The following is a 21,560-nucleotide window of genomic DNA, read 5'->3' as shown; positions in this document are numbered from 1 at the left end:
AAAAAAAAAAAAAAAAGAAAAAGAAAAGAAAAATTATGAAATTTCACAACATGCACAGAAGATCTGGTGGTATTCACCCCTTTTGGGGGGATTTGCTTTATTTATGTCTTTGGTATTCATTATAGTTGTTAGGCCTCGCTTACAGGAAACTGCAGCAAGTTTGGTTAATAATAAATGTCATTGATCAAACAAAACCTCCGCCAGGCCAAACCCTTGCTTCGAGTCCGGCAGTGGCCAGCTTTGTTCCTTGAAAGGTAGGACGAGAAGGTAGAGGGTAAAATTGTGGCAGTCGAAATCAGTAGAAACTCTCCACGATGGTCTCCTTGGTGGCTGTCCCAGCACCGCTTGCACCTTCGCCGAGTTTGAACACACCTTCCACAACACTGAGTTCGGTAGCGGTAGTATCTAGTCCAGTAATAGCTAGCCAGTCGTTAACAACCATGCCGGCACCAACGACGGCGGAACCGCGGTTAACACTGCCGGCAACAAGCGGTACTTGTAGGAGGGAGGAGAGTTCGTCTTGGTCTTGTATCGATGTCTTAGGATGGACAATACCGCCCTGATTTGACAAAGCCATGTAAGAGCCCGTTAGGACATTATCAGCAATAGTCTGACGGAATACTTCTACTCCGAGGACATCTGCTATTCTATAACAACGAAGGAAACAATGGTCAGTGGTGTCTAAAACGTAAACTTCCAACGGATAATCTCACATTTCTTCTGTTTCACGCTCTAAATCAGGGTGTACAAGAGCAACATGGTCGTTACAACATATAACGTTCCCCAAGGCGGAAAGCCTCTCTTCTGTTCTCTGGACCTTGACACTGTCCGGAATCGAGTTACGTAGGTGTTGTAGTTCCTGGTCTGTGGTTGTGGTAGGCACTAGAAGGCCCTTTCGGTTTCTAAGTCACGGTTAGTACTGTTAGCCCTGTTTATAACCTGCGTTGGGATTTTGTCTGGCTTACCCAGCAGTCAAACGGCCCACGATCCTTGTTCCTGCTATCGAGGCATGGCAGATAGGTATGACATCCTGCAACTCAGATTCGAATATGCTATAAAAGTTCTCTGATCCTCCAATAGCAACTATGGCATAGGAATTCGTCAATGTCGCAAACACGCCCACACTATCATAATACACTACAGTTAGTATCGTGGTCCACAGAAGGAATACACAAAAAAATGGAAAGAAACAAACTGACTCGTTTGAGTTCTCAAATTGCGCTCGAACAGCCATGATGTGTTGATTAAGCTGAGATCCGGTGACTGTGGGTAAAGAAATAGTCGCGGAGGAAGGTATCGACTTGCTATCGAAGATCTTTTGATATTTGACGTTCAACAGAGCTCTTCCGGGGATGTGTTTGCTGCTATGTATGATATTCGATGGAGGGGAAAAAGAAAGCAGGCGGGGTGTGGCCAAGCGTGTGTCTTCTAAGCCAGCAGACAGCTAACTGGTTGAACCGGCTTCTCTTGTCAGAATACTCTAAAGATATTCTGGAGAAAAACAGACGGGCCAGGGGAGAAGAAGCGACAATAAATAGGTTGTTGAATTCGCAGCAAAAGAAGAAGACGAAGATCGATGAAAAAAGCCGAAGTTGCTTGTTAATTTTGCTGGTGGAGAGTGTGTGTGACGGGTGTATTACGATAAATACGCTATTTGGGTGGCAGATGACATCACATGTTGGTATTTGTTGCGTAATTACAGCCCTATGAGTCAAAAATACTCATCTTCACGAAAAAGTCAGAGACGGAAGACGATGACAAGACGACGAAGGCGAATTAAACAGGGTGGAAAGGGACGATGAAAGACGCAGAGTGACTCATGGCAGAGAGGAGGGATGCCAGTGGCGCTGACCAGGCCAAGATGAGCCACATCAATGGTCTTGAATGTTGACCAGGAGACCGCCGTGGAGGGCGCATAGGAGACGGGAGGAATGCCCCTGGAACTAGCTAACTACGCGGAGGAACATCGTCGTATAACTAAGTGGCTGATCGATATTCATACGGCTCAGAAGGTGCCTGGAAGGCGAGAGAGAGAGAGAGAGATAGACATTGAAGGCTGCAGCCATCAACAGTGACAGGAAAAGTGAGCACTGAGCAGTGGTCAATATGGCGTCTTCTCTGGAATAACATGCAGAATCATGCTACGTTGAGTACAAATGTCGGCCTAGTTAGCTCTTCGAGAAGCCAATGGCAGTTGTTTCCTGGTGAAATCCTGGTCAAGATACGCCCAAGCAGCCCTTTGCTTTCAAGCCAGCCGGATACCACACAACTCGAAGCAGTATACAGTCCTGATTTCTCTTCCCTTACTATTACCAACTCTTACCATGGAGGATGGTGATTCTTCCTCTGATCAGCAGGGGTATCCCTCACCCTCCTACATGGACTATTTCATAGCTGGTTGTCGACGCATTAGACCCGGCAACGAAATCGACTGGGGAAAGGATCCCCAGGTTGAAAGGAATGAAGCCAAGTCCTTTGTCAAGAAGGCATATGATGACGGGGTTCCTCTGTTTACTAAAAACGCTCTTCGAGAAATCCAGAAGCAGTTGACAAGTGATTTACAAGCCGGCCAAAAGGTGTCGATAAAGGGTATCGACGGGGTGACTGTGGAATTTGACGTAAAGACCGGCGAGCTTGTGCTATCGGGAATCAACTCAGAATACGTTGCGTACGTTTTATCTCCCCTTCTCAATGAACAAAGTGACGTTGAATCTAAAATAAAAATTTAAAAAGAATGAGGCCCTCCGTATACTATAGGTCTCTAGCAGCCATTTTGGCGTGTCGATATGGCATTGATATGGGGTATTGCACCATGGGGATCCGGCATCCTGTCTTTTTACGGCACGACGTCACCAAGGAATTCATCAATATCAAGCCGACGAAGGACTATGATTCCGTGAAGAAGTCGTTTATGGATATTCAACGAAGATGGGAATGCAGTGATACCTGTCTACAGCTCCGAACAGCGCTGAAGGATATTAAGCTGCCCCAGGATCTCATAGTCAATAAAATTGTTGCATTTGCATGCGGCTCAATTTCTGGTGACAGAAATGGCCCTTCGGGTGCCTACCGGGCTGCAAAGTTGAGAGAAACGTCCTTGTATCAACATGCGATGCTATGCACGCTACAAGATACCCTAAAAACGCGAAAAGGATGCCACGAGGTCCAATGCCTTGCACAGGATCCTATATACACTAGCGTCGACTCAAAGGTCTTAGGAGAGGCTGGAATTACCATTGTTGAGGATCCGGAAGGCTTCCTTCAGGTTGATGATACGACTGTGGTGGTTTCGTTGTATCCCAATGCCCCTGTCAAGCAGGTAGTGGCGGACATTTCTCGTCCAGCTGTGATTATATGGGATGTCTTTACTCACGATGGTGATGGCTTGTAAGTTCTCGTAATGAATATATATTCTGGGCCTAATGCTGACGCTGCATAGAACGGATCCAGTATCCTCTCGTGTTGAGGCTTTCATGCAAGGCTTTTGCCAGGCATATAAGTTTCCGAGTGATGACGACAATATGATGGATTTAGCTCTTTTCACGAGGATTGATATCTTGAGCATGGCCAGTTGGAGTTCTGCCCCAGGATTTTTTTGGGGGGTTACTCAAGGCAAGGTTCTGGAATTCTCAGATAACTATATGCCAAACAGTTTTCAAGTCACAGTGGTGACCGAGAAACCTACATGATTGGGAGCCCGATTAACCCCTAGTTAGTTTAATAAATCCTCATGAGTTTCCAGCCATGTCTTGAAAAGATATCAGCTGAAAATCAGCCGTCGCAGCTACATCGCCATCACGCTTCAAAGCTTTTCTGATCAAGCTATATTCCTCTCTGCTGATTACTTTTCTGTTTCCGCTCCGGCATATCCTGGGCGTCACTGTGACCTTCTTTGCACGATATCCGAGCAGCGTTAACCGCTTGGCATGTCCTTTCCTCCCGATGAACGCATTGCACGCCATTTTATACCGCCGACGCCGCTCCATATATTGGAATTTCACCATGTGTGCGGACCATCATATCTTCCTATTTATATACACAATCGCTGCTTGGAGCAGGACTCAACGCCCAATCAATCGCCTTTGCTACTCCCAAGTAATGGTCTGGATGCTTATCCAGTCGTACAGAGTAAACTCGTGTCCAGAATTTCCCCATAACTTCAATAAGCTTACCTCGACGTGCCACAGACGCTAGCTAAGTAAGAGTTCACGGGTGTCGAAAAGGGAAAAATTCACTGCGGATCGAATTCCTATCCTTGCCATGAGGCATCCAGCCTCTGTTTCCGAAGAATCGTCGCCATACCCTCAGATCTTATGCACAGGGGCAAGGCTGCAAATTTGAACAGGGGCACCGTACGGGAGCATCCCACGCGTCAACTGAGCATTAGCTCCGGGGAGTTATAGGGAAAACCCCCAATCACTGGCATTTTCAACGTGGAATGGCTATTTCGATGCTGCATAAATCTGGAAACCTGGTCCCCATATTGGTTGCTTCGATACGTGGAGTTATCGCCCCTTCGTGTTATATTAAATTGGCTCTGCCCCCGGTGTAACTGCGGCCGACTGTCAAGCGCCAAGTATACGAACCACTGCTAGGATTCCGCACGATATCCGAGCCTATATTTTAAGACAACCTGAGAGGCTCGGTTCCCTGCACGATACTGCTTACACCTGTGCTTGCTGCGAAAATCCAGAAGAAGCTGGCTGCTCATGCATTTCAGCCCGCCCCACCGCATACGAAAGTGAGAAGAAAGGGGAAAAGAGAGAAGAGGGGGGAAGTCCAGGAGGAGGAGCGGGAGCAGGATGAGGAGGATCGAGATCAAGTAGTGCAGGTCGTTGCTGGAGTGTATGGGGGAAAATGAGAGCTAAGTCGACTGAAGCAACATAGCAAATGCTGAAAAGGCCTTAGACCACCAAACGGCGCTGCTAAAGAAATGGCTAGCTGACTATTTATTCTCGCAGTGAAATTGAGAAAAGAACAAACGTCTGTCTGGCTCCTCGAGAACTCGACTGCAGAGGACCCTGTCATCGAACAGGGAATTATCACGATTACTATATGTACATAACTACTACATGGCATCCCGTCCTGCCAGCATCTTTCGCAGGGACAGGGATGATTTGACTCTCCGCGGAAGCATGGCATGGCATCACACAGTCCACGGTTCAGCCAGAAATACAGCCATGCTTGTTTATGCTTTCAGGGAGGAAACACCGAGACATTGGGCCTCCCCTTGACAGCCCTGAACTGTGCTTCTTATGCCATCCGGTCTTTCGCTACCATCTTCTACTTCTGGCATTTGCAAGGAAGCATCACGATAGTATATTCTGCTCTTTATGCACTTGAAATACGAATATAAAGCGGCTCACAGACACTGTAAGGGAAATCTCACCTTATATATCAATCATTATCTGCGCAAAGTGGACCCATGTGGTGTTGGCCCTCCCATCTACCACTAGCTTCCACTTTTCTAGCGATCACCTTCTTATCGTGGTGAAAGAAATCGCTATCAATACATCCAATATACTACTAGGAGCTGCCGCACTCCTGATATATACTGATCCGAAGGCATGTTGGACGACGACGTTCCGCCTTCAAAGGCCGCTGCTGGCGGTGTGCAGGCACAGAAACGTAAGGCCATGCAGACGTCATACCCTCCAGAAACAACTCGCCTGCGGATGGCTTGTGACAGGTGTCATGCACACAAGCTACGGTGTTTACGGCCAGAGTCCACAGAGCCCGGCAGTACATGTGAACGTTGCCGCCGTGCTGCTGTTCAATGCGTCTATAGTCCACCAAATCGTCTGGGGCGTCCGGCGAGGTCACATTCTGGTACAGGAATAGCAGCAAGGCCCACGACAGGTACAACTGTGAGCACACCGAGCAAAGAATCACAGAGTAGCTCGCATAACGCGAGCGCCTGGCCATCTCCGAAATCCCCACACCCACCCAGCCCAATGCCTTATCAAGATATATCCACTCGTGGGTCGAGCATGGATATCCTAGCAGACGAGAGCGGAGCGTTTGAGGATCTCCATCTAAGCGGGTCCCAATTTAAGCTTGATATGATGCCACCTCTGATTAGCAGTGCGAAACAGCCTTATGAGGATGCGAACATCATGCTCAATAACGGGCAGGGATTCCCAATGGAGAACATACCCAATGGAAGACACACACCGTTTCTCGACAGACAAAATCCGCAAATCGCACAGGAATTCACGCTCGCGGACGAAAACACAGCTGACTGCGTCCGGAAGCTGACCGACCTAGGCCTTGCACAGTACAATCAACTTCGACAGCTCAAACGGATGAGGAGCTGTACTAACAGGGATAAACAGGGGCTACTTACGCTATTACACAACTATCCAATCCAGGAGATTATGGAGACAGCTCGACAGCTCACAGAACTAGTTGACCAATTCATTCAGGTACCGGTGATTGGGGGTGACTTGTTCAGCTCTTCCCCGGACTCAGCTGGTGAACCGGTTCCGGACTTGCGATCGCCGTTCTTCGGTGATCCTTTGGAAATAACTGACTTTTCGGACTTGCTGTCACAGCCATTCATAGATGTTTCAGCCACACCAACAAGTACAGGCTCTAATAGCAGCAACAGTCAGCTATCGTCTTCGATCTCGGCCGGCAGTGGCATTCAAATGGACACCTCGACAACACTACATACCATCTCATGCTACCTTCGCCTAGCCCGGCTGTTTGTCCTCTTTTTCACGGATCTTCACGATTTCCTTTTATTCCCAAACTTGGCGGATCCAATGCTCGACGACAAATCACGATTGTTTCCTGGGCTTAAGCTTGGCTCCTTTCAGCCTTATGTTGGGATGGAACTAGAGATCTCAATTGTGGTTCAGGTTAGCGAGCACATACTGAATCGTTTATGCAACTCGCTAGGATTGCCTCAGGGACAGGACACTGGTCAGAGTCGACTAAGATCTGAAATGATCACGCCAGCTATGTTGCAGGCAGTTCAGGTGCAGGAGAGACTTGATGCTCAAGATGAAAAGGGGGACACGTTTACCCAGCTGCCACTGGTGATAAACAGTGTGAAGAAGATGATCAAAGTGCGGCCATTTCTATAGATTCGTCAGGAGCAATTATAGATTGTTTACCCTCGCTCAATCCCCTTTGATCGTCGCAACATCCACGTAATAGAAGCCCTTAAAGTTCTTCATAAATCACACAATTCAGACTTATGCGTACTAATTCAACCATAAAAGCTCTATATCAATGGAGAACTTGAGAAATTCTCTCATCTTCCGGAACGCAGGAACTCCTCGCTTAGCCCCCTGCTTGCGCGGCCCTGGTTCCGCGGAACTCGATGTCCGTTCTCCTGCCCTGCAACTGCATGCCGGGTAAGCGAGTCAAGGTGCATCTGCCTGCCAAGTGCACACTATGTGTGAACGACGAAGCTGCATTTCAATAAGACCAAGCCCTCACGACTTGGCTAGACAGCTGGGCCGTACTCTGCATCATAACAGCAGCCTGATCATTTGGAATGGGCTTACGTGGGCTCTCGACAGTCACCTGGCTCTTGGGAGGATGTGGAAAACCGCCGAATGTTGACAATCCTGGATAATAACATCAGCTTTGTTGGAATGCGCCGAGACTCATTGGTTACTAAACGGGGCGGCTTTTGAAAAATGCCGAAGGTTGAAAGCCTAGATGGATGCATGTCAGCTTCGTATCGATATTAGTGTTTCCTAATGGAAGAGAATAGTGCCTCCATTGTAGTCTCGAATGGAAAGATCGAATAAACTATTCCAGCTCAGAAAGCGCCGGGCAGGCAAACTACAATCGAAAGAAAGCCCAAAGGCAGTAGCAGAAATGAACCGATCCCCTCCGAGATATGATAACGTATATAGAATGCAAGTCTACATGACTGGGCCGGCATATCCATGTGTTACCAAAACATCCGGCTGATTACGTCTACGCGCATTTATATCTTCCTGTTGAGGTAGATTGCTTCAAGAAATCAAAGGAAAGCCAGCAAGGATGGCTCCCGCCATAGCAAGCGCCACAGTGACCCCATCCACAACGGCCCATTCCACATGGAAGGCTCCGCTTCGACGAACGGGTGCCATTGACCAATACGAAAGAGAGGATGTCACACCCATCATCGGGACGGAGTTTCCAACAGCCAAGCTCGCAGATTGGATTAAGGCACCAAATGCGGATGATCTGCTCCGTGATCTCGCAATCCTCAGTTCGTAAAATTCTAAGAGGCGCCTAAGAAGACGGCTATTACCATATGCAATGACTGACGGTTTCTTGTGATAGTTTCTGAGCGAGGAGTTGTCTTCTTCCGCCAGCAAGATGGGCTCACTAATACCAAACAGAAGGAATTGATGCAACGCCTCGGTGAATTGACTGGAAAGCCACCGACCAGCCGACTTTCCATACATCCAATCTTCGAACAAGGAGCCAACGACCCAGAAATCAACACCATCAGTGCGGCTCAAGACAACAAGCTGCGTTCTATTGATTATTCAGTCTCGATCCCAAAGAAACAAAGTTCTGCTCATTGGCATTCTGATGTAGCATTCGAGCCTATTCCTGCAGAATACACCACACTAAGGTTAACGCAGGTCCCAAAGACAGGTGGAGGTAATATCTGGTCCTACTTTCTCTAACTTAGGTACCCGCAAGAAGGGATGAAGTTAACCTCTCGCGCAGACACCTTGTGGGCCTCAGGATATGAACTCTATGATCGCATTAGTAAACCATACCAACGCTTCCTTGAAACTCTAACTGCTACCTGCGCGCAGCCTGGGTATAATAAGGTCGCCGCTAGCGGTAAATTCAAGCTCTTTGACGGACAGCGTGGAGCTCCAGAAAACATTGGATCAAACTTCTCCTCGGTTCACCCGGTCGTGCGTACAAACCCGGTGACAGGGTGGAAGAGTATTTATTCCGCGGGATTCCATGTGCAGAAGATAAATGATGTCACCGAGGCTGAAAGCAAGGCTCTATTGGACTGGTTCTTGAGGTTGATCAACGAGAACAACGATCTCCAGGTTCGTTTTAAGTGGAAGAACGCCAACGACATGGGTAAGTTTTGGTATATCCGCCGATAATCTTTCAATGCTGATGATTTGGCTTATACAGCAATCTGGGATAACCGTTGCGTGTTCCATACTGCAACATTCGATCTTGAGGGTAAGGAGGACAGGTATGGTGTTCGTGCAGTTGGTGTCGGAGAAAAGCCATTCTTTGATGAAAGAAGCATGTCCCGAAGAGAAGCACTAAAAGAGCCTGTACAAGCTCTCTGAAACAGGGCTTTTGATGCCGTTGAGCAAGTCAATATTATAAGATCCTGCGCTTCCGTCTTCTTCCCCTCATATCTTTACCCGCGAGCAAACGTGTGTTTTGGATTCGTTTCAACACGAATAGTATATGACAAGTATTCAACATTAATGAGAGTCTTTTGGTGATGTTTTAGCAGTCCATCAATACTGCATAGCAGAACATGGACTGCTGCCTTGCTTGATGTGATGCGAAATGACTCAGTGTTTTAAAGTTGCGGCTCAAGTGGGTCCAACCCAATCCGCGAGAACTCAAAATCCCACAGTCCACCCAATAGCTAATTTGTTAAGGCCCATCATAAGCCAACAATTCAGACCATGTTAAAAGTTGCCCGGAAGGCTGAAGATCTCAGTCAATACCAGCGAATCAGTACACCAATAATTTACCATGTGCACCTGAAACTGATTTAATCCCGATGTTAGCCGGGGGCGTATCATAAAATATGTGGATCCCTGAATTTTTACTTGTGGTGGAATCTGCTCCATGTAAGTATATATCTGTCGATTCGACTTTTTATGGTTGAGGCTAAAGGGTATCTATGCTGTGGTTCACAGTTGCCTATCCTTATATAATCAAGGCATCCAATGAGGGGTGAATCTCACAAAACATCCGTGCTGCGGCGTAGTCGTATTGATCTAGACTGACAAGGCATTGAGTGAGGCGGAAGTTTCATGGGGCAGGGATGCCAGTTCATGGTAACGCGCATTGCTGCCTAGATTAACAACAGGAAAACATAAGTTTTTGGCTACCCAAAAGACACATGTGACGCTAGATAGTATCTTTATATAAAGGGCAAAGATCCCTTACAGCCCTCAGGAGGACACCACAAACGGCTGTTCATCTCTACAATATTCTTGGGATTGGCTTCCCCCAGACCGAATATTTGATTTCGAGCTACAACATTACAGTATGGACGCCCATCCACACATGCGGGAACAGGCCAACAGAAAACTAACCATATTGCAGAAAATGTGTAGGAGAAACGTCAGCAAGCGAAACTTCCTCTGTGGCCACGTCCTTGAAACTCTTGGATCTCTGGTCCCTGAAAAGGGCTGTGGAGGTTGCGGTATCGAGAAAGGCGAAAATAATGATATCGGTAGTTCGCATGTCCATTCGCCATGTGACGATTGCCTCGCGAAAGACTTGTGGGCCCAAGGAAAGAATGGTAAATGGTATGAAAAAGAGCCGGGCGGGCCATTTCAATTGTCACCAGGGTATAAGTTCCCTTGTAAGTTGGACTCAATGAAGTGTTTCCAGGACCACATCTGACTTTCCCTAGGATATAAATTCGGTTGAATTTGGTTGAATTTCATGACCGGCACGAATGCAACGGCAAAAACCTTTCTTCTCATGAACGTCACCATCCCAAACAGCTTGCAATAAATATTTATGAGATGGCCTAGTCAAGATAGCCTTATTATAGTCAATGAATCTCCACTCAGTTCCTATATATGTGCCAAATCAATAACTTTGGGTATAATTGTTATACATATGGCAGGAGAAGGGATTAGTCAAAGAGGCAGTAGGAGAGAATATCATTTTCAGCAGGGGCTTATTATAGTCAAAAAAGAGGGGCTTATGTAGATGTCTAAAACCAAAGCTATCTACAGAAAAGTGTTCCTAAAAGATTAAATGAACGTTTCCAAAAGTAGAGAAATCTCCCAATAACGGCATGTAGGTATCTTTGCCAGGATGGTTGATATGACAAAGCCTGCTCGGGTCCAAGTAAGCCACCTTGGATCAAGGCTATACAAGCATTTTTCTCTTTTAGGTGGTCGACAGCCTTGTTTCTTGGAGGCGAAGCAATATCCTTAGTCTTGCGTTTGATATCATAAGCGACCAGTGCCATATTTGGATATACATTATGCCAACAAGCAGAGATGAACTCGTCAAAAACCTCATGTCTGTTGAGCTCTGGAAAATCGAAAGCTCTAAAACGCCGTCTCAGTTCTATCGGGTCTTCTTCAAGGTGGATATCCTCATATGGTTCGTGGCCATATACCATTGTGAAAAGGAAGGTGCCAACAGCAAATTGTTCAGTGCGAGCTGACGTAAGGCCATAGGTATTCCTTAGAGGGCCAGATGTAAGCTTAATAGCCCATGGCTCCATCAGGCTCTCAAGAAATTGCCCGATAGTAGTAGCCTGGTCAAAGTCAGACAATTTCAGGTTAAGGTTCTCATCAAGAAGGCAGTTGCGTGGATGTAGGTCGTTATGAGTATATCCCAACTTCTCCATGAAAGCAAGCGCGGAAGTGAGTTGTTGTATCCATCGGGCAATAAGCGCAGGGTCCTCATATTCCTTCACACCTATGAGTTTTCCTGGACGACCGTTTGGACGTATCTCCCGTTCTTGATATTCGAAGAAGCGGTGTGCGAGAGTACTATTGCAGCAGTATGATAGGAAAATGAAGTCTGGTGATGCAATGAAGCATTCGACAATATCTGGGCATCTCTCTTTCTCTCCGAGCACACAGTTGTAAAATTTAGCTTCTTGTGAAAAGGGACTGTTTCCCTCAGCGATGGTGCTGGAATTAGGAACTTTGACAACAATAGTTTCGTTGGCTTTGTGGACATTTGCTTTAGCGCCACTGCCAACGCAATCTTTCCTCCTGATAGGTATCATTGAAGGTTCAAAGCAATGAAGATGTTGAAGGGTGTTGAAACTGTAGCGAGCTTGATGGGTTGGTGCCTAGACTCAGCTCCCTTCAATTTAAAGATTAGGTTCGCTTATATAAACTTGGAACCTACTAGAGAACTTTATTCCGGAGTTAGTGATATTATATATCCGTAAATGTACTTCAATGGAAATATTATGTAATCATATATATCAAACCTTAACCTGTTTTCTCTTTTCTAGGAGTTACTTGTCTCTTAATATCATCCCATCTGCGAGTCAGGACCAGTTCTAACATGATACCCTACGGAACCAATCAAAAAGCGGGAATTCAAGCGGTAAAAATATCATGAGACTGGGTGTTGCCTCTGGCTAGACAAAGAGTATGCCTTGAGATGACACCACAAGCGAGCGCACGAACTCGCCACGCCCTCCAAGAACGCACGACAAGACGCGCAAACGAGAGGGCAAGGAAGAGGCAAAACAAGTCAGGGAAAAGAGGGCGAATGGGTGGCCGAGAATACACGGCCGTCGAGCGAGCGGACAGGGCCAGGAGCCGCCCACGTGTGGCCTGCGCTTCACGCCTGTGGCCCCGTCCCCCGCTTGGTCACTCCCCGCCAAGTTCCTCCCGCCTCCTTCCGCTCGCTTGGCGCGTCTCTTGGCTCCGCGCGCTTGGCGGGCCAAGGAGCTTGCGCTAGCACGTGTTACTTCTATAGATAGGCGGAATACCTTCCTTTTCGGTCTTGTCGTCGTCTCTGGGCCTTTCTGGCGCCTTTCTGGCATCTTTTTGCTTTGTTGGCCCTTATGGCCTCCCCTTGCGGTCCAGGCTGGCGGTTAACGAGGCAAACTCAAGGCTGGTCTATGCGGGTTTTCGTTCCCCCCCGGTCGTATCTATATATATAGAATTCTCGCATATATTAAGCCGATTCCTATATACGGGGTCCGATATATCTTCTTGCCTGTCAAATCTCGAAAGGAAATCATCGTGCGCCGTCAACCTTCCTCCCCAGCAGATCGAGACAGAAAAAGCTGCCGCAGCCATGGTTCTTCACCAGTTTGACTACATCTTTGCCATCGGCATTATCTTTGCTTTCCTCGATGCCTGGAACATTGGTGCTAATGATGTTGCCAACTCGTTCGCGACCTCCGTCTCGTCGCGGTCGTTGACCATGATGCAGGCTATGATGATTGCAACAGTCATGGAATTTGGTGGTGCCGTTCTCGTAGGGTGAGTGCAAAGGAGCTTGTTGATCTACTTTCTATAAAATCCGCATCGCTAACTGGAGAGAAGATCCCGAGTGTCAGATACCATCCGTAACGGGATCATCTCGACCTCCAAGTTCACCAAGGAGCCAGCTGCTCTTATGCTGGGAATGATGTGCGCCCTAGTCGGATCCTCTATGTGGTTGACCTTTGCTACTAAGATGGGTATGCCCGTCTCAACAACGTAAGCGAGCTTTCATGACTCCCTTTTGCTATGATATTTAGTAATATCGACGTAGCCACTCCATTGTCGGTGCTATCATTGGTGTTGGTATTGCGACTCTGGGTAAAGATGGTGTGCAATGGGCCTACAATGATGGCAAGGGCGTTGCCGGTATTGTCAGTGCCTGGTTCATTGCCCCAGCTATTGCCGGAGGTTTTGCTATCATCGTCTTCCTGATAACCAAATACGGTGTCCTTGAGCGCAAGCGTCCTCTACGTGCCGGTTTCATGATGGTTCCCTTCTACTTTGCCGTTACTGCTGGTATCTTGACTATGGTCATCGTCTTCAAGGGAGGTTAGTCAGATCATCTCCAACCCCATTTTTGTTAAATATATATGCTAATCGCTATTTCCTGACAGCTCCAAGTTTGAATCTCGACGAATTGAGCACCGGACAGGTCCTTGGCGCCATCTTCGGTGTTGCCGGCGGTGTCGTACTGTTATATGGCATTTTCTTCCTGCCATTCCTTTACCGTAAGCTCGAACTTGAAGATTGGCAGTTGAAGACGTGGGAGATTATCTACGGTCCTCTCCTTTGGAAGCGTGGGCCCGTTCCACCCCGTCCAGAGGGCACTGCCATTGTCCAGGACTACTACAGAGGCCACAAGACCAAGGCTGATCTCACTACTGCCCGTGGAGCTGCCGATGATATTGAACACGCTGCCGCTCCTCAGACCGACGCACAGAGCTCTGAGGATGGCATCAAGCGTGGCTCCAGCGAGGCCTCACCCGCCGAGAAGAATGGAGAACAGACCCTTGAAGCTCATGAGCAAGAAGCTCTGGGTCCATGGTATACTCCCCGCAACCTCTTCGTTAAGGCCAAATACTACTTCCTCCGTGGTGTCGACCGGGACGTTGTTTCCGAGCAGAACGCCACTGACGCTACCAACTTCCTTGCCGGAGACCTGGATAAGATGCACGCTGAAGTCAAGCACTACGACAACAAAACTGAGCATCTCTACTCCTTCCTCCAGGTCCTGACCGCTGCCACTGCCTCGTTCGCCCATGGATCCAACGATGTCTCTAACGCCATTGGACCACTGACCACAATCTACCTTGTGTGGGACACTAACACCATCGCCAAAAAGGCCAGTGTGCCAATTTGGATTCTTGTATTTGGTGGTGCTGCTATCAGTAAGTCCAGTTCACCTCAAACCCCTGAACTCAACTTAATTAACTACATATGTAACTAACAACGTCAACCAGGTATTGGTCTCTGGACTTACGGGTATAACATGATGCGTCAGCTCGGTAACAGACTTACTCTGCACTCTCCTAGCCGTGGTTTCTCCATGGAACTTGGTGCAGCCATCACCGTCATTCTGGCCAGTCAACTCGGCCTTCCCATCTCAACTACACAGTGTATTACCGGCGCTACTGTTGGCGTTGGTTTCTGCTCCGGGACCTGGAAAGCCGTCAACTGGAGAATGATTGCCTGGATCTATCTTGGATGGTTCATTACCATGCCAGTCGCTGGTATCATCTCGGGTTGCCTTATGGGTATCATCATTAATGCCCCTAGATGGTCTGGCGTCGGTGCTTAGACTATTACCCTTCAACTTCCCCTTCCGGTCATGATATAGAGTGTTGATGATATATCTCTTCTGTGGTCCGGACTTATGTTTTTTCTTAATTTTTGTATACTTCTGCCTTGCTCCTGATATACCAAATAGTTAATTTCCCACTCACTGATGCGAACAATGCACGCTATTCCACACTCGCACTCCCCTTGCAAAGCACACAACTACAGGCTCGAATGTAAATCCAACACATCTTCTACCTACGTACATATACCAAGTCAAACGTCATCAAATCCATCTTTCATGAAAAGCCTAAGCTGTGCTAGCCCTTCTTCCAAAACTTTCGTCTCACACGCGTATCCAATCCTCACAAACCCCTTAAACTCCGGGCCAAAACAATGTCCTCCGGGAACAAACATGACCCCAAACCTATCAAACACCAACTTGCACAGCCTAACATCATCAACCGGCACCCCGTTTTTTTGAGAACCTAACGAACGCCGTAGTGCCAGCAAGAGGTTCACACCAATCACATACTGACGAAAACTCCTCGACAAATGCGGTGAGAATGTTCAGATTGTGTCGTGCAATAGTGGTGTTTCGCGCAAGTAACTTTGACACGCACTTCTCTCCAAGCGCAAAGGAAGCTACCCTGTCATCTAGCTGGCTGACGGATATAGTAGTGTAATCGCGGGCATGGAGGCATTGCTCGATTATATCCTTGCTGGCGATAATCCAACCGACTCTGATGCCAGCGAGGGCATAAGCCTTAAATGCAGAGCCAGTAACTATCGCCTTGTCGTAGCCCAGCGAGAATGCTGATGCAGGTTGCTGATTGGTATCAAGGGAGTGGAAGAGAGGCCTGTACACTTCATCACAGAAGACGTAGATGTTTCGTTCTCTAGCGACATTGATTATCTGCTGGAGATCTTCAGTTGGTATGGTTTTCCCCGTCGGGTTTTGAGGATTACTAGTTAGCACCGTCAGTTATGAATAGAAGTAGCAACGATCAAATGAGTAGTTAACATACTTGAGGATAATGAGTTTGGTGTTTTGTTTGATAAGGTCCTTCAATTCATCTACGTTTAGCTCCCAGTCTTTCTCTACCGAAGTCTTCCAAAGCGTTACTTCTGCACCCAGAGACTCCGGAACAGAGTAAGCTGCTGGTACGTCGGGTAGTGACAGACAACATGGTCACCGGCGTGCACCAAGGTGTAAAGCAGCAAGAAATTGGCGCTGATAGCCCCCGGAGTGATCAGGACATTATCTGATGCCGGTGCCACATCCCCACTCCCGACATGTATCTGAGCGATGTTGGAGCGCAACTCCTCGGATCCACGGATGACACCGTAACCCAGCTTCTGCGAGGCGTTGAACAAGTCTGCTGGCCTGGTGTCTCCTGCAAAGGCACAGAGGTCGTCGAGCGAGATAGGGGACGAGCATGTCTCTGCAATGTTGTACCTGGCCCGTGTCTCGTACTCATCCATCCACTGATGATTAACTATCAGTTAACTACTCCACAGCACGTTAGATACTGTCGCTATGATGAATTATCGCACCTGCTCCACGGCAAAGGGCTGGATCACCACCATGTTCACGAGCTAACTCCGTATTTGTATGTTCAATCTATCTGTCGTCACACAATTACCGTCTTCCCGAGTCACCGTCCATGGTCCGCGGATTCTTGCATGAAGAATCAACTAAGAGGAAGCTAAGAAGCGGGCGTTTCAGCGCCTCCCAGCTCTTCCCTGTCACGCCAAAATTGATTCATGTCTGACTGACATTTTGTCACTTTTCAAAAGCTCTCCTGAGGAATCGGTAGATCGACAGGCACTCGCTGGCCATCCAACAGTTGAAACGCATCGATCTATAGGCACAGTTAGCTATCAGCAACGTCCAACCGTACCACCTTCCAGCTCACATCCATCCGTCCATCCCCATCGCCAACCTACCAAGGAATTAAAATAAAAATCAAGAAAAAGCAAAATTTTGCCTCTCCGACCCCTTTCCACAATTTTCCTGGCCCTGCAGATCCACCGAAAGGAAAAATCAGAAGATAAAAAAAAAATCCCCATCTCATTGGATCCATCCAGCTGCCCCGTTTTTTGAATTCTCTGATTGTTCAAGCTTGTGCTTGTGGGAGACCCAGATAGCGGCCAAAAAGGGCCAGAGGTCGAGCCCCTGAGCCTGTTCCCCCCGATTTAATTGGCAGTTTTCAAGCTGGTCGGAGAGGGGCCAATATGGGTTCAATTCAGGGAGAAGAAATAATAAGTACTTTTTATTACTATCAAATGAGAGACGCGGCGGGCCGAGGAAGCGTGGCTGATGGGCGCTATATAAGGTGGCTGCCCGGCGCCTCTTGCTGGCGGATTGGGGGTGTTTTGAAGATAGCTGCGGCTATCCATGTCTGCCTGCAGAATTCGTGCATATAAAACAAGCCGTTAAGGGCGGCCGGGTTCAAGTCGTACATCTATCGGCTTGCTTTCTGTTCTTTGTCAGTAGAGAGGTCAAGTCCAGCAGAGAAGAAAAAGGGGATTGCTGGAAGAAGAGAAATTCTTTATCGCGCATCAAGATGAATCTTCTCTTTATCACCACCAGAAGAATATTTTCCTTTGCCTGATATAAAACCAACAAGTCAAGCAGCAGCAGCAGCTAAAAAGAGCTTGGTGAAATAGAGATAATATAGCATGACTATTCTAACTACAGGCTGGTTCAGCTGTGGCCGGCTCCAGCTGGTCCGGAGCAAGACAGCCCTCCTGCTCTGCTTCTTCTCTGGCATGGCCCTGGTCTATCTCTTCTACTTCTACGACAACTACACTCCTGTTCCACCGCCGGCACTTCAAGAAGCCGTCAGGATACCCCAGGCTGTGGTCCTCCCCAAGACCAAATGGGACAGAGTAGGCTGGGTCAAGCAGCTGGAGCCAGAGTAAGCACCCCCCTGTTGCTACTGTACAAGCAGTCTGACGCGTCTGTATTACCAGCCATGCTAACACAATGGCTAGATGGAACCCCTTTGTCTACTCTGTGGATGGTGATGAAAGATATACCCTGCGCACACCCAAGAATGTAGGCCGTGAAGCCATGGTGTACCTCTCCTTCATCATAGACTACTACCACTCCCTGCCAGAGGTGATAGCATTCACCCACAGTGCCAACAAGCAATGGCACAACGACTTCAAGGGCCGCAAGACAGTCAAGATCCTCTCTGCCCTGCAGATCCAGGCAGTCAAGCGGAAAGGATACGCCAATCTGCGCTGTCTCTGGGAGCCGGGCTGTCCGACCTCACTCAACCCGCTCAGCCCGACTGAGATAGACATACGCGGGCAGAATGAACGAGCCCACCTGCCGGAAATATACATGGAGCTGTTCAACGTCAGCCGGAGCGAGGTGCCCGAGCATATTGGTGGAGTGTGCTGTGCTCAGTTTGCGGTGACGAGGGAGAGAGTGCAGAAGCGGCCCCTGGAGGATTATGTGAGGATGCGAGAGTGGGCTTTGGACGCCCGATATACGAGTTTCGGAGTTGGATGGGTATTTGAGCAGATCTGGCATATCATCTTCATGGAGGAGGCCATCCAGTGAGTCTTGTCCTTGGGTCCTTGCCTGCCGTCTAGTGGCTGAGCTAACAGTAGTTATGTAGCTGTCCGTCCGAGGCACAGTGTCGGTGTGAGCTGTACGGCGTATGCACGCTATAGCCAGAACAAACGGCCACGAGAACAGCACATTCAAAACCAATGGATTCAGTCAGGTAGTTATTTGGCAGCCACAGCACAGCAGCGAATCACCCAGGGGAAGACCATAGAAGGACCCTGGGAGGATCTCCAGCTATCAAGCAGGAGGACTCGAGAAGGGCTTGGGAGTACGGGAGTACAGGCGTTGCATGGCATTGCTGGTTCATTTGCATAGGGAGCAAGCATTGGGGCATCTGGATAGACATATCTTTACATTAACAAACATCACCATCACCATCAACTGCTATCTTGTCTCTTGTCTCTTGTCTCTTGTCTCTTGTCTCTACTAACTGTTTCTTCTTTTTTCCTTCCGAGGCTGTCCTCCACGTGACTTTACACTATGACTAATCTCTGACTCATCTTTTGCACTGTTTGCCCGCGCTAGTCCCAAAGCAGCCATCTAACTAAAAAAGCGGCCGCAAAAAAGCTGCTTTTTTAACGTCAACAACGTCAACTTCGCCAGCCTCAGCTTTGCCCGCCTTTGACTCTCTCTCTCTCTCTCTTCTTTTTCTTTCTCGACTGCTGCCTGTTCAGCGATTATTGCTCTGTGATTACCGCCCTGCTCTGCCTCTACGACCTCTGCTGAGTGCTGTAGAAGCAACAACTACTCGCTGCAGACACTGCTTGCAGCCCACCTAGGCTGTTGTTCCTGCTTGCTTGTTCCGCCGGATCGTTCTACTGCTTGGCTGGTGACTGGCACAAAGATGAAGCTCACTTTCAGGGTGCGCGACACCACCACCACCACACCCACCTGGCCTTCTGCTGTCAGGCTGGATATAAAGGTCAACTTATAGCTAACCTCTTCTTTTTTTCTGCCTACAGGATCTGAAGCAGCAGAAGTTTGTGATAGATGCTGAGCCCTCCGACAAGGTCAGTTGCTTTCCCCGCCATCTTTGTCTCTACTTGCCTCTCTAGGCTTCTACAGCGAACGCTCTTTGAGAAGACCGCCTGCTAACCGCCCACCCATAGATCTTAGATGTCAAGGAGAAGATCGCATCTGAGAAAGGATGGCCTGCATCGCAGCAGAAGCTCATATACTCGGGTATGTTGCGCTGAAAGTGGTGGCCACCGAAGTCGTGGCACTCGGCATGCTTGCCGATAGCTGACTTGATCCCCCACACCACCTACAGGCAAGATTCTACAAGATGACAACACAGTCGAGTCATATAACATCGAGGAGAAGGGCTTCATAGTATGCATGGTGTCCAAGGTATGCTCTTTCAGTCAAAACATGTGTGTGATTTTTGTGGCCTGACATCTCCATGTAGCCAAAGGCCGCTCCCTCGGCTTCTGCGGCCTCCTCATCCCAGACACCGGCTGCTGCACCATCCGCTCCCGCTCCCACCACTCCCTCAGCTCCTACCCGTGCAAATGCTCCCGCTTCAGAGACTCCCGCTACCCCTTCGCCTGCCGGAGGTGCCAGCTCAGGTGCCACATTTAACGACCCATCTGCTCTTTTGATGGGTAACCAGGGCCAGGAAGCTATCACACAGATGTTGGCCATGGGTTTCTCGAGAGGCGATATCGACCGTGCCATGAGAGCTGCGTACTTCAACCCAGACCGTGCCATTGAATATCTGCTAAACGTATGTCAAATGTCATTCCTTAACGTTTTTTTATGACCAAGTAGTATGTGGTTTATTTTGCTAACTTTACGGTTACATAGGGTATTCCTGAAGAATCCGAGAGAGCTCCTAGTGCCCCCGCTGCAGCAGGAGGCGCCGCCAGACCCTCCGCCGCCTCCGAAGAGCCGTCTGACGCGCAGGTCCAGGAATCCCTAAATCTCTTTGAACAAGCCGCCGCGCAAGCCAGCGGAGGCGGAGGTGCTCGTGGTCGTGGTGCTGGTGCCGGTGCTGGTGCCGGGGCAGGCGCAGAAGAAACCGCAGGCAGCCTTGGTAGCCTAGAGTTCTTGCGCAACAACCCTCATTTCCAGCAGCTCCGACAGCTTGTCCAGCAGCAGCCGCAGATGCTCGAGCCCATCCTTCAGCAGGTTGGTGCCGGAAATCCTCAGCTCGCTCAATTGATCGGCCAGAACCAGGAGCAGTTCCTACAGCTGCTCAGTGAGGACGTCGATGACGAAACACAGCTGCCACCGGGTGCTCAGTCCATCAGTGTAACGGAGGAGGAGAGAGACGCGATTGAGAGAGTAAGCATTATACTACCCCCTTTTTTTTCTAGACCCCGGCATAGATATACCATGCGTATGTAACTAACTTTTATCTTTCTAGCTCTGCCGTCTGGGCTTCTCTCGCGACTCCGTCATCCAGGCTTACTTTGCCTGCGACAAGAACGAAGAGCTGGCAGCCAACTTCCTATTCGACCAGCCGGACGAAAACGAAGACCAACAGTAGTTGCTCGCCATCTACCCGCTCTGCAGTTTTATGTTTCTTAACGTCCCCCCGCATGCTTGTTACGCCCGCCCACCCCGCTCCAGTACAGATAGCCAGTCTCCCCTTTTTTCTCATCGCCGATGACACGAACATCTTTTAGCTATCCGAAATCTCTCTCTCTCTCTCTCCCTCTATCCGCTCAGACGATCCCCCGAAAAAAAGAGGCTTGGCTACACACATACACATAACCCGCGTGCACGCATAGCTTTTAATTCTCCAGACGACGTGAAATGAAATGACATGAAATCCATATTCAACCCTCTACACTGACTGGCCTTTCTACCCTTACTCCTTTACTTTGCTGCTGGACCTTCTTTCCTCTCCACTGAGATAAAAAGAGTAGGCAAAATATGTATCCTAACTAAGTAACGTAACCAACCAATTAACAACTGTGTTCTTTCACATCTTGTCCTGCATAATCTAATGACATGCATTATGCTCATGAGTTTAAAATTATGTATTTTTTTCTCAAATTAAAGTAGTTACAGTAGTTAGTAGGTCTAGTTGA

General features: G+C 48.4%; 10 protein-coding genes across 10 annotated transcripts; 6 read left to right on the top strand and 4 right to left on the bottom strand.

The window, feature by feature from the left end:
* Nucleotides 1-295: 295 nt before the first annotated feature.
* TRV_00149 (uncharacterized protein) lies at nucleotides 296-1,234 on the bottom strand (the record flags this gene model as incomplete). The annotated part of the gene is made up of 3 exons (XM_003025638.1): nucleotides 296-647; nucleotides 714-902; nucleotides 966-1,234. 3 exons carry the CDS (start codon nucleotides 1,232-1,234, stop codon nucleotides 296-298), a joined length of 810 nt encoding a protein of 269 aa, XP_003025684.1.
* Nucleotides 1,235-2,324: 1,090 nt separating this feature from the next.
* Nucleotides 2,325-3,689, top strand: TRV_00148 (uncharacterized protein; the record flags this gene model as incomplete). Its single annotated transcript, XM_003025637.1, has 3 exons — nucleotides 2,325-2,668; nucleotides 2,758-3,387; nucleotides 3,440-3,689. The coding sequence occupies 3 exons, from the start codon at nucleotides 2,325-2,327 to the stop codon at nucleotides 3,687-3,689; spliced, it is 1,224 nt and encodes a 407-aa protein (XP_003025683.1).
* A 2,301-nt stretch (nucleotides 3,690-5,990) lies between these two features.
* TRV_00147 (uncharacterized protein) lies at nucleotides 5,991-7,091 on the top strand (the record flags this gene model as incomplete). Its single annotated transcript, XM_003025636.1, has 1 exon — nucleotides 5,991-7,091. One exon carries the CDS (start codon nucleotides 5,991-5,993, stop codon nucleotides 7,089-7,091), a length of 1,101 nt encoding a protein of 366 aa, XP_003025682.1.
* Nucleotides 7,092-8,004: 913 nt separating this feature from the next.
* On the top strand, nucleotides 8,005-9,281 carry TRV_00146 (alpha-ketoglutarate-dependent taurine dioxygenase; the record flags this gene model as incomplete). Its single annotated transcript, XM_003025635.1, has 4 exons — nucleotides 8,005-8,215; nucleotides 8,290-8,616; nucleotides 8,686-9,060; nucleotides 9,118-9,281. The coding sequence occupies 4 exons, from the start codon at nucleotides 8,005-8,007 to the stop codon at nucleotides 9,279-9,281; spliced, it is 1,077 nt and encodes a 358-aa protein (XP_003025681.1).
* A 1,634-nt stretch (nucleotides 9,282-10,915) lies between these two features.
* On the bottom strand, nucleotides 10,916-11,938 carry TRV_00145 (uncharacterized protein; the record flags this gene model as incomplete). Its single annotated transcript, XM_003025634.1, has 1 exon — nucleotides 10,916-11,938. The coding sequence occupies one exon, from the start codon at nucleotides 11,936-11,938 to the stop codon at nucleotides 10,916-10,918; it is 1,023 nt and encodes a 340-aa protein (XP_003025680.1).
* A 1,031-nt stretch (nucleotides 11,939-12,969) lies between these two features.
* On the top strand, nucleotides 12,970-14,958 carry TRV_00144 (phosphate-repressible phosphate permease, putative; the record flags this gene model as incomplete). The annotated part of the gene is made up of 5 exons (XM_003025633.1): nucleotides 12,970-13,157; nucleotides 13,221-13,376; nucleotides 13,432-13,709; nucleotides 13,775-14,548; nucleotides 14,621-14,958. The coding sequence occupies 5 exons, from the start codon at nucleotides 12,970-12,972 to the stop codon at nucleotides 14,956-14,958; spliced, it is 1,734 nt and encodes a 577-aa protein (XP_003025679.1).
* Nucleotides 14,959-15,396: 438 nt separating this feature from the next.
* On the bottom strand, nucleotides 15,397-16,421 carry TRV_00143 (uncharacterized protein; the record flags this gene model as incomplete). The annotated part of the gene is made up of 3 exons (XM_003025632.1): nucleotides 15,397-15,904; nucleotides 15,965-16,097; nucleotides 16,133-16,421. The coding sequence occupies 3 exons, from the start codon at nucleotides 16,419-16,421 to the stop codon at nucleotides 15,397-15,399; spliced, it is 930 nt and encodes a 309-aa protein (XP_003025678.1).
* A 970-nt stretch (nucleotides 16,422-17,391) lies between these two features.
* TRV_00142 (uncharacterized protein) lies at nucleotides 17,392-17,586 on the bottom strand (the record flags this gene model as incomplete). Its single annotated transcript, XM_003025631.1, has 1 exon — nucleotides 17,392-17,586. The coding sequence occupies one exon, from the start codon at nucleotides 17,584-17,586 to the stop codon at nucleotides 17,392-17,394; it is 195 nt and encodes a 64-aa protein (XP_003025677.1).
* Nucleotides 17,587-17,621: 35 nt separating this feature from the next.
* On the top strand, nucleotides 17,622-18,837 carry TRV_00141 (uncharacterized protein; the record flags this gene model as incomplete). Its single annotated transcript, XM_003025630.1, has 3 exons — nucleotides 17,622-17,860; nucleotides 17,916-18,509; nucleotides 18,627-18,837. 3 exons carry the CDS (start codon nucleotides 17,622-17,624, stop codon nucleotides 18,835-18,837), a joined length of 1,044 nt encoding a protein of 347 aa, XP_003025676.1.
* A 529-nt stretch (nucleotides 18,838-19,366) lies between these two features.
* Nucleotides 19,367-21,013, top strand: TRV_00140 (uncharacterized protein; the record flags this gene model as incomplete). Its single annotated transcript, XM_003025629.1, has 7 exons — nucleotides 19,367-19,384; nucleotides 19,485-19,532; nucleotides 19,632-19,704; nucleotides 19,793-19,872; nucleotides 19,931-20,248; nucleotides 20,329-20,808; nucleotides 20,891-21,013. The coding sequence occupies 7 exons, from the start codon at nucleotides 19,367-19,369 to the stop codon at nucleotides 21,011-21,013; spliced, it is 1,140 nt and encodes a 379-aa protein (XP_003025675.1).
* Between the last annotated feature and the right edge of the window lie 547 nt (nucleotides 21,014-21,560).

Source organism: Trichophyton verrucosum, assembly GCF_000151505.1.
Source record: "Trichophyton verrucosum HKI 0517 chromosome Unknown contig00008_1.f1.exp, whole genome shotgun sequence".
In the NCBI taxonomy this organism is placed as follows: domain Eukaryota; kingdom Fungi; phylum Ascomycota; class Eurotiomycetes; order Onygenales; family Arthrodermataceae; genus Trichophyton; species Trichophyton verrucosum.
The sequence above is the reverse complement of the archived record's forward strand: the minus strand, read 5'-3'. Positions and strand labels throughout refer to the sequence as shown.